The following is a 13,646-nucleotide window of genomic DNA, read 5'->3' as shown; positions in this document are numbered from 1 at the left end:
GGGATCATTTGATCCAATACAACTGCTAAGCATGCGATTGTTGGAGGGTGGTATTTGAGTATCCTGAATTCTTAACGATAGAAGTGAGCGATTTCGGCGCATTTTGGATCTTGTATGTGGAAGTATGAAAATTATGGTTTGAGTTCTGTTGCTGCTTATGTGAGATTGCGCGAGAGGTATGAATTCTGTCAATTGCGGGGAAAGTCTTGATATTCAACATGCTGAAACGGACGAACATTTGTGGCTAGTAGTAGAAAATGAGTCATTAGTAGAATAGCAAGTAATAGTGATAACATCGACTCGTGCGCAGGAGCGGATTAAGGGCGGAGCCAATGGAGCCCAGGCTCCGGGGCCCCCAGGCTCAGGGGAATCCCCAAAATCCCTCTCTTTAATACTTAAATATAGTAATCAACTTATTATGCTATAGGCATCAGACCCATGCTATTTTTTTTCCGCTCGCGATATCGCTGGAGTTAACTCCTTCTTCGACCATTATTTTGTGAGGGTGTGAGCTATTTTGGGCCTCTATTACAAACCAAATTATTAGTTTATGGTGATAATTCTTTTGAAATACCTCTGTCATTACTTAGAGCAAATCTAAGAGGCTTTCCAAATCTCTTTTACTCCATTAGTGTTTTTACAGGGACTGTTGATCATTTGGCTTATATTTGGTATTTGTGTGTTACGCTGCAGTATATCAGCATTTAACTGTTAATAATGAATGTAATTAAACTAATTATTGTAAACTTGGACCACATTAACATATTACAGCATAGTTCTCGGTGTTTTGATAAGCTTATGAGGATGTGGAAGGCAGCAAAGAAAATTTATGCGCTGGAACTATCCGTAACATAGGGCCCCCTTGAAATATTCGGCTCCAGAGCCCCAAAAGCCACCCCTGTTCATGCGGACATCAGACATAAATGAAATAATATTATAACTCATCGTTGATGTCAACGTAAGTGGGATTGTTTACAAACAAATTATATGATACAGATATGCGTAACTAGAAGTTTAAGCTGGATAGACTTAGCAAGAATATTAAGATGCTATTTTCATCTAAACTATGAAAATTGCTTGGTGAGTTAAAAGGAAAAAATGAAATATTTAAGTTCTATGTCCTACGGTTATGCCGGTTAGGCTAAACGAGACGGTGATTATGAGAAATGAATAAAATGGTGGAATGAAGAAAGTAGGAGGAAACGGGAGAGCCCCGAGAAAACCCACGAGCACAGTGTTTGTCCATCACAAAGTCCACACGGAGCGAGCTGGGATCGAAACAAGGACCCCAAGCACCGGAGGTGAACGCTCTACCACTTAGCCACCGTGCCCCCCTGTAAGTTAGAAGGAGTTGTCGGTCGATCCTGTAGGTATGAATGAATCGTTTCATGAGAATGCATTCTAATATTCTATTGAATATAACAGTTAAGTAGAACGGTCTATAATAGATACTTAATACTGCATTTTATTAAAGGCCGGTCTAGTTTAGGGAACATAATCATCTTCAATATTTATCGGTTTTCTAGGAAGAAATCAGTACGCAATGTAAAGGCTTAGATAACTACCATGAGATTATTTTCTTCTGTGAGGATTTATTCAAGTTTCAGCTGTTTCATTACTGCAATTTACAAAATTATTATTGAATTCATTTACAGTCTGTTGCGCTTTTGGAAACATCGCGTAAAGGCTTTCGGATATTACGCCGTGTATTTCTAATTTTTGAACCACCTCAGATGATGAAGCTGACGACAAACTCAGCGAAACGTTCGTCAGTTTAAAAATTAGAATTATACGACATAATACTCGAGGATCTTATGTCAGAAATCTTGTCGTACAAGCTTCAAACCTCCACACCACTTTAGTGAAGAGTTCATAAATTTTCATTTTTGTCTTTAATGTCTAATGTATCATTGTTCATAATGAGAAGAAATCTTTTCACATATTTTTATGTGTGAAAAAAATCTCACTAGCATATAGATGTTACATATAGATTAAATACCCTAGATTAAACCTGTTTTTCTTCTATTTTGCATACAGTCAACAGGAAACAGTGATGGAATATATGCATCAATATGATCATGTACATAGGCAGCTGCAGCTTCTCCAGTAAGTACACTCTATACATCTTACATACAGAAAGTAATATCTTTGTGATTGATTTTTAGTTACTTTTAATCAATTGGATGTTTAAAGCCTAAAGGGTCTTTGATCAGCCCTTGATCCAAAGTGGGTCGCTATTGACTCAAAAGGTTACCCTTGACCTAAAACTACTTGAAAAAAATTGACCCCCTACCACTTCCCCTTACCGAATTATCGTATCATACATGCTCAAAATTGAATATTTTTTAATTTTGGTGGTGGTGGTCGAAAAATTTTGAAATTTTCACAGATTGTAGATATTATCTAGATGTAAATGTGCAATTTTTTCAAAACCATCAATGCGTATTTTCTTTATTTTTTTGCGTGTGGAAAATTTCAAAAAAAAAATGTAGAAAAGAATGTGGGGCGGGGACACGTCGCTGATTTTTTGGTTAAAAAATTTGTTATACCCTTAGGTACAACATATATTTTTTCGGGGCCTGAAAGTGATGGTAACATTGTCAAAAAGAAATAAAACTGAAAACAAACGTTTTTCGCACAGTTTTCTCACGATTTTAGGGCCCTCAAGGTGACCCCTAACAAACTTTCAAACAATCCTTTGCCAAAGTTTACAATTTTCATTTCTCCTGCGTCCCTTCTGCTTCTGTCGTCCTTCGGCTGCTCTCGATTGTGTCCATTTCGGAATAGAGACACTAAATATATCTCCGTAACAGTGCTTCCACTTCAACCGACTCTTGCACAACAAAGTTACACATCGCGCGGTAGAGAGCGCTACCGATAGAGAGTGCCGCTGTGTGTATGGCCAGTGAAGCAAACACTGATAGATACGAGGAGCCGACGCGAAGTGTGTGTAACTTCGTTGTGCAAGAGTCGGTTACAGTGGAAGCTCTGTTACGGAGATATATTTGGTGTTTCTATTCCCAAACGAACACAATCGAAGCAGCCGAAGAACGACAGAATCGTAAGGGACGCAAGAGAAAGGAAAACTGTAAACTCTGGGAAAGGATTGTTTTAAGGTTTGTTAGGGGTCACCTTGAGGGCCCTAAAATTGTGGGAAAACTGTGCAAAAAACGCGTTTGTTTTCAGTTTTATTTCTTTTTGACAATGTTACCATCACTTTCAGGCCCCGAAAAAAATATATGTTGTACCTAAGGGTATAACACATTTTTTAACCAAAAAGTCAGAGACGTGTCCTCCCAAATTTTTTCTACATTTTTTTTTAATTTTTCCAACACGCAAAATAAAAAAAGAAAATACGCATCGATGGTTTTGAAAAAATGCACATTTACATCTAGATAGTATCTACAATCTGTGAAACTTTCAAAATCTTTTGACCACCCCACCAAAATTTAAAAATATTCAATTTTGAGCATGTATGATACGATAATTCGGTAAGGGGAGGGGGTAGGGTCATTTTTTTGAAGTAATTTTAGGTCAAGGGTAACCTTTTGGGTCAATAGCAACCCAACTTGGATCAAGGGCCGATTTCACTATCTTAATAGGAAAGACCCTTTCATTGTAACCTTTATAACACTGGGTACAGAATAAGTAAGAAGCTTTGTTCTCATATCTGTTGTTGAAATATATTATATTTCTAAATACGTGGAGTTAAAAATATGAACATTACAATGGGGGCCATGGTGGCTCAGTGGTGGTGTGCTCACCCCTAGTGCGTGGGGTCCCTGATTATATCCCAGTTCTTTCCAAGTGGACTTCATTCTAGACAAACACTGTGTGTGAGTGGGTGGGGTTATCTAGGAGTCCTTCCGTTTTTTCCTACTTTCTTCATTCCACCATTTCGATCATTATCATCATTACTGTCTTCCTTAGTTCTCAAAGAATAATCGTTGGATTAAACTTTAAAAATGCGTAAGATTTGAAAATGTAATATGAAATCCTGACAGTACCTTAAAGTCAATCTCTTCAGAAACTGGTCAATTATGAATTATCTGTAAAAAAATGTGCATATTGTCTTTTGGTTTAATTTAGCTCGGTTAATGGAAAACATTATATGAAGAGAACGATGGTGATGTGTATATTACATCTGGAACCTAAAATCTAGAATCTACTTGTACGATGGATCTCTTAATCCTAGATGGAGTTAGTAATATAGTCGTACCAACAGTCTGTATAACAGATATGTGTATAATGAATCCCTAAATTTTCAAACAAGATTTTATTATTACGAATACAGAACTTTACTAAAAGTGAACAAATTTGATTTTAGTAAAACACAAAATGGAATAATTTTATATATGTACGTTCTTATAAAATATAATAAAATAAAGGGAAATGTGCCAAAAATAAAATTTCAGAGGATTGTTTCCAAGATTTTTAAAGAAAAAGACATGGTAAAAGTGAAGTAGTAAAAATAGGTACGATATCCTCTTGATGCTGGAAATATTCAACAAAAGATGCCACAAGATTCTTCTTTGTGGCCTCTACTGTTCTTAATTTTTATAATTGATTTACCAATATTAGTTAATAATGTTGGAATTCTGATGTATGCTGACAATATTAAATTGTGCAATATTATTACAGTTTATAATATTGTAGAGAGTTGTAAATATGATATGCGTAGGGAACTGGATTAATGAAATAAGGTATCTTTTAATGTGAATGAGTTTCTTTTTAAAACGTCATATACGAGAGAAACAAATTCCCTGGTGACCAGATATTCTATAAACAAGGAAAATTTTAAAATGCTAGAAGTAGAAAATACTTATAAGTAACATAAATAGGCGAAAAACTTATGTTTGTGGAACATCGGAAGATAGTGTCTAGAGATACCATAGAACTTTTGGGCTTCATATTAACCCAATACAAAAATTTTAAGAATATTGATACGTATACTTCATTGTGTGCGGTTTTAGCAAGACCAAAATTAAAGTATTTGTCTCAAATATGAAACTCTGTAGTTAAAATTCATTCCCAGAAACTACAGCAAATACAAGATTTCTCAAATACTTATGTCTTAGAACCAGTTACGATTATACTACTTATGATTATGAAAACGGGTAATATGTTTATAACTAGACTCGTTGAAAAATAGACGCATTTTACATGATCAGACACTAGTAGTAAACTTTGAAAACAATACATTACCTATTAGTTACTAATGTTGTTTCAAACTACATTTGTAGTTTATTAGTGAAAATTGGACATTATATTAGTAAATATAAATTAAATGGAGAATGTCTTCTTTAATATTGTAACTTAAATGCTTTCTTCAAATTTTGAAATATCTATTTTAGTTCTAAGGAGGGATAATTAGGTTCGGTCTGCTAAGAATTTAATGAGAAAATTAGCATCAAGGCTATTCTTCCCATTACTTTGATCTTTGAGATCATTACTCCTACCTCCTTATTGTATTTCTACTCTGTAACTCCTAATTACTAATGCGTCATTTAGAAATAAGTAAATAAATAATAAAAGGTAAACTTGTTTTCTCATTTCCCACTATGTTATGTTCCATCTCAATCAAATTCCTATCATTTGAAAACATCTTTAATCAATGGATTATTTAATACATTTACAAAGTTTTGTTACAATACGTACAATCAGAGTACATAACTGTTGATTAATAACGTTAATATATATTTTCTCTAGCGAAGCCAATACAAAACTACAAGATACAAATGACAGTTTGCTCACTGTGATGGATGTATCTGGTCTCAGATCTCCACGACCCTCCTCACCACGTTGCTGCAGCAGAACTAGTTCAATGGGCTCAGGGCAGGGACCAGGCCAAGGATCAAGCGATCACGGATGTGAGGGAAGGAAGAGGAAACGGTTAGTATCAAAATAAACATATTCTTATTTCAAGATAAAATTACAGGAAACAAGGCGCACGATATTCTTCTCTTTCAATCATCTCTAGCAAGCTTTTACATCAAAATAAGCTGCCCAGGAATGGAAATAGAAAGCAAAGAAATTTATGACTTTGTTACACCACTATTAAGGAAACATAGAGTAGAGAATTCTGTGTGAGATGCATACTACAGAACTGAAAATAACTCATTTTATTTTTTTTTTAAACTTTCGAGTGACGATAAAAGTGAAAAAGACCTTGTAATCGTAAAAAATGTACATTTACAACCTATATCGAATTCGAGATTTTAACGAATTGACATATTTCATGACTTCTACAAGTAGAAGAAGTGTTTTTCTGAATATCCGTTCATATTATATAAAATATCTATCATCTGTATATATGCAGGATAGACCACAGCATTAAATGTATCGATAACAAATTTTAAAGTTAAGAGTGCAGAGTTGTTTAGACGTATGATTAGCGTCATACTAAAGGCCTGACTACTGCAGGAAACATATGTTAGTGGAACTCTTTAGTATGGCACTAACCACACGTCAGAACGACTCTGCATAAGGCCCAAGATTTCTAACACTTTTATGCAATTCCCCAGAATAATTGCACATTTGCCTCCCTAGAACCAGAATAAGAATTTACTGAAAAGTGAAAATTAAAAGTATCTACTTTATCGAAAACGTTAGTAGATTTTAATGATTTAAACTGAAATTGAAAAAAAAATCGTACGAGTATTTTTAAAGTAAACATTATGACTCTGTAATACATATATATATATATATATATATATATATATATATATATATATATATATATATATATAGTTCTCGAAATGTAATTGTGCACATAAAGCTCCTCTTGGATTTCATCCATCTTTGTCCACCAACTTTATTCATATTACACCAAAGATCTAAAAATGTACTTACTGGTAGGGTGACGTTTTCGTTCATTATGTTGCCAGTAACTGCTCCTAAATGACGATGTTCTAAGGACCTTTCCCATATTTCATTAAAAAATATTGGGATTTGCGACAAATTTTTACGAAAGAAGAAAGTTTGGTGATAGTGATAAAAATCGTATTCGAGATTTCAATGAATTTAAGTTTCATGGCCCACAACATATCGTAAAATAGTTTTTTTTTTTCGATATCTGTTCATCTGTTCCTCATCATCTTACATGCATTCAGCTAGATGCCATGTCATTCAAAGTATATGGACCAAATTATAGACATAATGTTTTTATAATATTCTATCGTTTCAAATGTTTCTTTTGCACCTAAAAATAAGGTCAGTTTACAGAAGGATAACAATTTAAAATAATTAAATTTTCTCAAAAACAACTGTAACGACTTCATTTATTTTTTATATATAAATATTTTATTAACAAGCCTACACCGTAGTATGAATCATTCGCCTGGAAAAATACAGAAGGTGTAATTTACTGCATGGAATGAGTTCTTTTCTCACAATTTTCTCAAATATTTATCAGATTTCATAAATAAACATTTCACTAATAACCAAACAATATGGCAAAATTCATTCATGTAAACATTGAAGGATGAGTAAAGGTCCGGGTAGCCCTGTATATAATATCCCTGTCAACCATGTTGACGGGCACGGCATCGGACGTGTCACCGTTCATCTTAGCGACCCCGAAAACTATGGATTCAACACTAATATGGGTCATTTTTGATCAATTTTATGTATTTCCTTTACCCTCCCCAAGTTGTGGGGCTGAATTCAGTTTTAAACGGGATCAGAACTACCACTGTCCATCTTGGCGACCCCGTAAACTATAGATTCGACACTAATATCGATGATTTTCGATCATTTATTAATGTTTTCACAGGGTAAACTTTTTATAGGTTTAATTTTACAAACGTGCACCACTGTATTTATTCTAATATAGAGGGTTTTCTTATGTCTTACACAATAATCAAAAGAAAAAGAAAACTATTCGCTTGAATTTCATTACCAATCCATATTTTTGCATCCATGATTCAATAGTATGCTCAATGTTCTGTAAGTAAGAGCTTTCGCAAAACGAAATATTTATTTATTTAGTTATTAGAAGTAAGCTGCCGCGGTTTGTACACTGGCTTTTTCATACGATAAAATATAGAAATAAAAGCAAAAGTATACGCTACTCACATGTTACACAGTAAAAATTCTAAAAAAATAAACTTTTTATACTATTAAATTAATTATGTTAATCTCTAATTGACCGTTCATAATTGTAAAATAATTGTTCTTGTAATTATTTCCTTCCTTTTTGTTTGAAATTGATATTATTCATTTTTTTCTACTAGTTGGTTTGGCATATAATACACAGTTCTAGTCTTTGAATGTAATTATGTGATTTGACTCAGTTAACTGAAATCTTAAGTGTAAATACATGGGTACTCTTAAATCTCTTAAATTGTAAGAGTAAAAATCTGATTTCCTTCCAACCTATTGTGTATATGTACGTATGATACTGTTTCCAAAACACACAAAACACTGAGGTAAAAGTTATCGTGCTAATATCACTGTTAACAACGAATGAAAATTTGATTGATAGTTCTGCGGTTAATGATCGATAATATTTGATTGCATTTACGAAATAAAAATATTATTTTAATCAACTTCTTAGACAACTCCGTTACATGCTTATTCCATGACAAATTTTCAAAAACCTCAAAATTTAACTTTCACATTAAATTGTATCTGATTACAATTAAAGTGGAAATCGCTATAAAATTATTTTTCATTAGCTTGCAGAGTACAATTTATTGTGAATTTATAATTTTTACGAACCTTCGTCTTGCTGTTAGATTTCTGGTGCTTGATAAGTTTATCTGCAACTTCATAAAATTTGCTAATCTTGGTTTGGTAGATTTAAAAACATTTTAATTCTCAGAATACAATACCCTATTATGCACATTTGCTATATTGATGAATTCATTAATATATAAAGTAAAAAATAGTCTTAATGTGAGTCGTGTGAGATAAAATTGGTGATAGGTTGTAGTTTGATTTTGTTGAATATATTTTTCCAAATAGCATCCTGTGTTTTAAGTAAGACAAGATTTGCTCAGGCGCAAATCATCCTAGTTCATAATATATAGGAATTTGCAACGTCAAAAACGCCTAATAGATCTAGAAAAGTTTTAGCATTAAGTGCATATCCGGTAGAAAATTTATGATAACACCATTAAGAAACTTACGGCTTTAAAACCCATACTGGTTATCTAAGAGAATGTTCTCAGTCAAAAATGTGTTTATTCTATTCAACTTAGCCATTTTGAGAATTCTAGACAACAGTTGTAAAATGGAAATCGATCTATGATTATTAGAATTTGATCTTTCTCTCATCTTATGTACAAGAATTACGCTTTCTATTTTAATAAACAATGTAAAGCAACAATATGCCTACTGCCAATAAACTTCGCAAACATAAATCAAATAGTAGGTATTCCTTACCTGAGTTTTATGTATAATATATTTCATTACTCTAGTAAAACAGTTTAATGTTCTAGTATAGGCATATCTCTTTTTGTCGGTTATGTGCTTATATTAAAGATCTTACTTCGTATATATCCAATTTTGATATTTTGATACTTAAAAAGTTGTTTGTTGAAAGCATATTATCCATGTTATAATATGTAAATTCATCATCATCATCATAGGTATTCTGCCTTTACTGGCAGGTCACTTGCCGCAGTAACTGTAATATGTAAATTACACGTTAAAAATTCTAAAAAATCTAAAACATTTTCATACTATGACCCAACAGTGTACATCGCCTGTAGAAGTTTGATAATAAAATGTTGAGATTGATTAAAAAGCCTCAATTCTTTCATTAAATGATCAAATTAATTTTGTTCACATTACCATTTATCCTATAGTCAAGTCATTTACAGCTTAAAATTACTTGTAAAACAAGTGACTTTCGTTTCGGTATGAAACTACAGTAGAGGTTCTGTTGACACTCTGAATGGATTGCAAAAAAACAAAAAAACAAACAAACAAAAAAAAAAAAAACTTGTCGATAAATGGCAATCTATGGCGGTAAATGTTGAAACCAGAAATAGCTCATTTAAATTACTTCTAGTTTGAATAGAGTATTGAAGAATATGAAACCTATTCTTGGGACAATGAATCGATCATACACATTTGGATATCTCTTACAGTTTTTACGCCGTGCTAATCAGTGTTGAGATCGGAAGTAGTAGTAAATTTAACCATTTCCAGTTTTGGTATGTTGTTGCAATAAATATTGAAACCAGAAATGGATAATTTGAATTACTTTTGATTTGAATAGAGCTTAATGAAGAAGATGAAACCTATTCTTGGGACATTGAATCGATTACAAAGAACTGCACCTCGATGTCTCTTACCATTTTTGCAATGATACCTGTCGACAGGTGGACGGACAAAACAAAACTGTTCTATAAGACTTCCGACGCTTATGCATAGCATAGTTTGGAAGTCTAAAAAAGTAACAATTTGTAATGGAATAGCCATTATTACTTATATTGATTGGTAGTTGTTAGGGAACATACACACTTTCAACACATCTCCAAGTGTTTTAGCACAATCAGGGTACCCTAAGTGACAAATATATGAGTACCGACATTATGCCAGCTTTAGTGATCAAATATGGAGGGATTTCGCCATCATGGAAAGAAACAGGACATGAAAAATCAAACAAACGCATGGAGAGCACTATGGAGTGATGACATGAAATATAAGTTGTCATGAAGACAGAGGGGCTCTGAGTAAATCGGTAAGGTGTATTACCACCTTGAGTACCAATTCATCCTGCACATCTGTTTGCCCTGCTGTCCAAGAGAACATTATGAGTTCCAGGTGTATATTCAGGGGTGTAGCCAGCAGGTTTATGTAGGAGGGGCCCGTCGTTTTTAGGGGGGGCAATTATAATGAACAAAGCCAAAAAATTAACGCCTGAAAAAAAAGGTTCCCTTGCGGAAAACTAAAAGCATTGTTTTCAGCTTCTTCTTCTTCTTCTTCTTTTCCTTCTTCTTCTTCTTCTTCTTCTTCTTCTTCTTCTTATTATTATTATTATTATTATTATTATTATTATTATTATTATTATTATTATTATTATTATTATTATTATTATTATTATTATTATTATTATTTGCTTTTTCCCCATAAATTATATTGCAGGAGTTTTTATTGTGTTTAACGAAGAACTACTGTCCCGGACCAAACGTTATTCTTTTGCGCATAACTATTTTAATTTAAGCTCTTCTATACAGAACCTATCTACATAAGACAATTTTCTTTGAAAGGACCCCGCACAATCCTTATGGAAATAGGATTTCAGTGGAATTGCTTGAAACCATGATATGTTGTGGATATTTTGATCCTGAGCAAAAGTCTCTATGGGCACAACCATTAAACACTAACCATTTGGCCATCATAGGGCCACTTAAAAAAAAAAAAAAAAAAAAAAAAAAAAAAAAAAGCCGAACATAATAATATTCTGAATTTCGCTGACAATGACTGAAACCGTGATATGTTTGTAGATATTGTGATCCTAAAAATAGTGTCATTGGGCAAAACCACCAATCACTAACAGTTTGGCTACTATAGGGCCACTTTTTTGAAAACAGCCGAAGGTAAGGGTATTCTGGATTTCGGTGGAAATGACTGAAACCGTGATATGTTGTAAATCTTGTCATCCGAACAAGAAGTCAGAATGGACGCAACCAACAATCACTGACCATTTGGCCACTACGAGGCTTCTTTAAAAAAAAAAACAGCCGAAGACAATATTCTGGAATTTTGGTGGAATTTCATGTCACCATGAAAAGGTTTAGATCTTCTTATTCTTAGAAGAACTCACGAATGGGCGCAACATCCATCAGTGCCTGTTTGGTGAAACGTATACATAGTATATTTCACTAGCAAAGGATTTTATTCATTGAAAGTAAGTATTATGATTACATCGACGTTTCGTTGGTGTTTCTAGACTGCTTTGGCGATTGTGATGAATGCACGTGTCAAGTCAAGGGTACAACGATCCTTGGTGAACCCTGATTTGAATATCAACACTAGGCCTATCGTACAAGTACTATCAGGGCATTCGCCTGTGAAAAAGAATCTCTTGTTTACAGAAATGTGGTCGTATAGTGGCCAAAGGGTTAGCAATTGGTGGTTGTGTTCATTGAGACTTTTTCTCAGGATCACAATATCTACAACATACCACGGTTTCAGTCATTTTCACCGAAATCCAGAATATCGTAGTCTTCAGCTGTTTTAAAAAATGTGGCCCTGTAATGGCCAAGCGGTTAGTAATTGGTGGTTGTACTCATTGAGACTTTTTCTCAGGATTACAATATCTACAACATATTACGGTTTCAGTCATTTCCACTGAAATGTAGATATTGTTATCTTTGCCTGCACAAAAAGGTGGTCTCGTAGTGGTTAGTGGTTATGTCCATTGATTAGTGGTTGTGTCCATTGAGACTTTTCCTCAGATTATTATATCTATAACGTATCACGGTTTCTGTCATTTTCACCAAAATTCAGAATATCATTATCTTCGGCTGTTTAAAAAAAGTGGCCTCGTAATGGGCAAACGGCCAGTGATATGTGCTTGTCTCTTTTTTCAGGATCACAATATCTAAAAGATATCACGGTTTCAGTCATTTTCACCGAAATCAAGAGTATCGTCATGTTCGGCTGTTTTCAAAAAAGTAGCCCTGTAGTGGCCAAACTATTAGTGATTGGTGGTTGTGTCCATTGCGACTTTCTCTCAGGATCATACTATCTACAATATATCACAGTTTCAAGCAATTTTACCAAAATCAAATTTCCATAAGGATTGTGCGGGGTCTTTTTGCTTAATTTCTTTAAGATTTCCTGACAAAAAATATTTATTATTCGAGACTATAAAACATAATTAATTTATTAAAAGCTGTATCTCACTTACTGTTTTACACCAAGTAACAAGAAAAGAAAAGAAAAAAAAAAGCGAATGAAATCCAAACTGAATAAAAACGTTGTTTTACACCAAATTTTCCAACTGGTAAAAAATATGTTTTTCAAAACACTAGTTACACCATATAAAAAATATAATGTACTTACGAATCAGTTAAGTATCATTGTTTTAGTGCAATATTTGTAGTACCTTGTTAAAACGTTTGTGTTCAAACTGTCAAATATAAATCACAGTAAATTGCGTAATCTGCTGTCACAAAAAAGTATACCGCCCCGTACTATTTTTCGATCGGTGTAAGAAAGAGATACCATACTATTTTTCGATTGATATGGTAAAATATCTTTCCATATCATTTTACCGTAAATTATTAATTATGTTTAAACTTTGTTATTTTGAAATGACTGAAGCGAGATAATCTTATGATGACGTTTAAAAGACTGGTCATTTGGGGGGGGGGGGCAGGAAATCATTTGGGGGCTAGCCCCGATGCCCTTCCCCATGGCTACACCCCTATGTATATTGTTCTATTTCTCTCTGAGAATAGTTTTCAAGTCTTGAAAGGTCAAAGATGCTGGATTCCATTATGCAACTCGTCATTCAAGAGCCTTCCAGGCATGCTCAATGGTATTCAGATCGGAGGGAATATGATAGCTAGTCCACGAAGTAGCTATTCTCACGCTCTAAGATCTCTTAAACTTGGGCGGTTCTGTGCGAACGTGTGTGATTCTCCATAAACGAAGTGTAAGTCCACTACACAGCGAAAAAGATG

General features: G+C 33.7%; 1 protein-coding gene across 1 annotated transcript in view; it reads left to right on the top strand.

The window, feature by feature from the left end:
- Positions 1-13,646, top strand: part of LOC145688467 (ras and EF-hand domain-containing protein-like) — a 261,492-nt gene that overhangs the window by 180,929 nt on the left and 66,917 nt on the right. Inside the window, exons 5-6 of the mRNA XM_081762733.1 lie at positions 2,038-2,106; positions 5,710-5,892. Coding sequence (XP_081618859.1) covers positions 2,038-2,106; positions 5,710-5,892 — 252 coding nt within the window. The remainder of the gene's footprint in view (positions 1-2,037; positions 2,107-5,709; positions 5,893-13,646) is intronic.

The sequence above is a fragment of the Thermobia domestica genome, chromosome 6 (assembly GCF_964235325.1).
Source record: "Thermobia domestica chromosome 6, izTheDome1.hap1.1, whole genome shotgun sequence".
In the NCBI taxonomy this organism is placed as follows: Eukaryota; Metazoa; Arthropoda; class Insecta; order Zygentoma; family Lepismatidae; genus Thermobia; species Thermobia domestica.
This window is presented reverse-complemented; position numbering and strand designations above follow the sequence as displayed.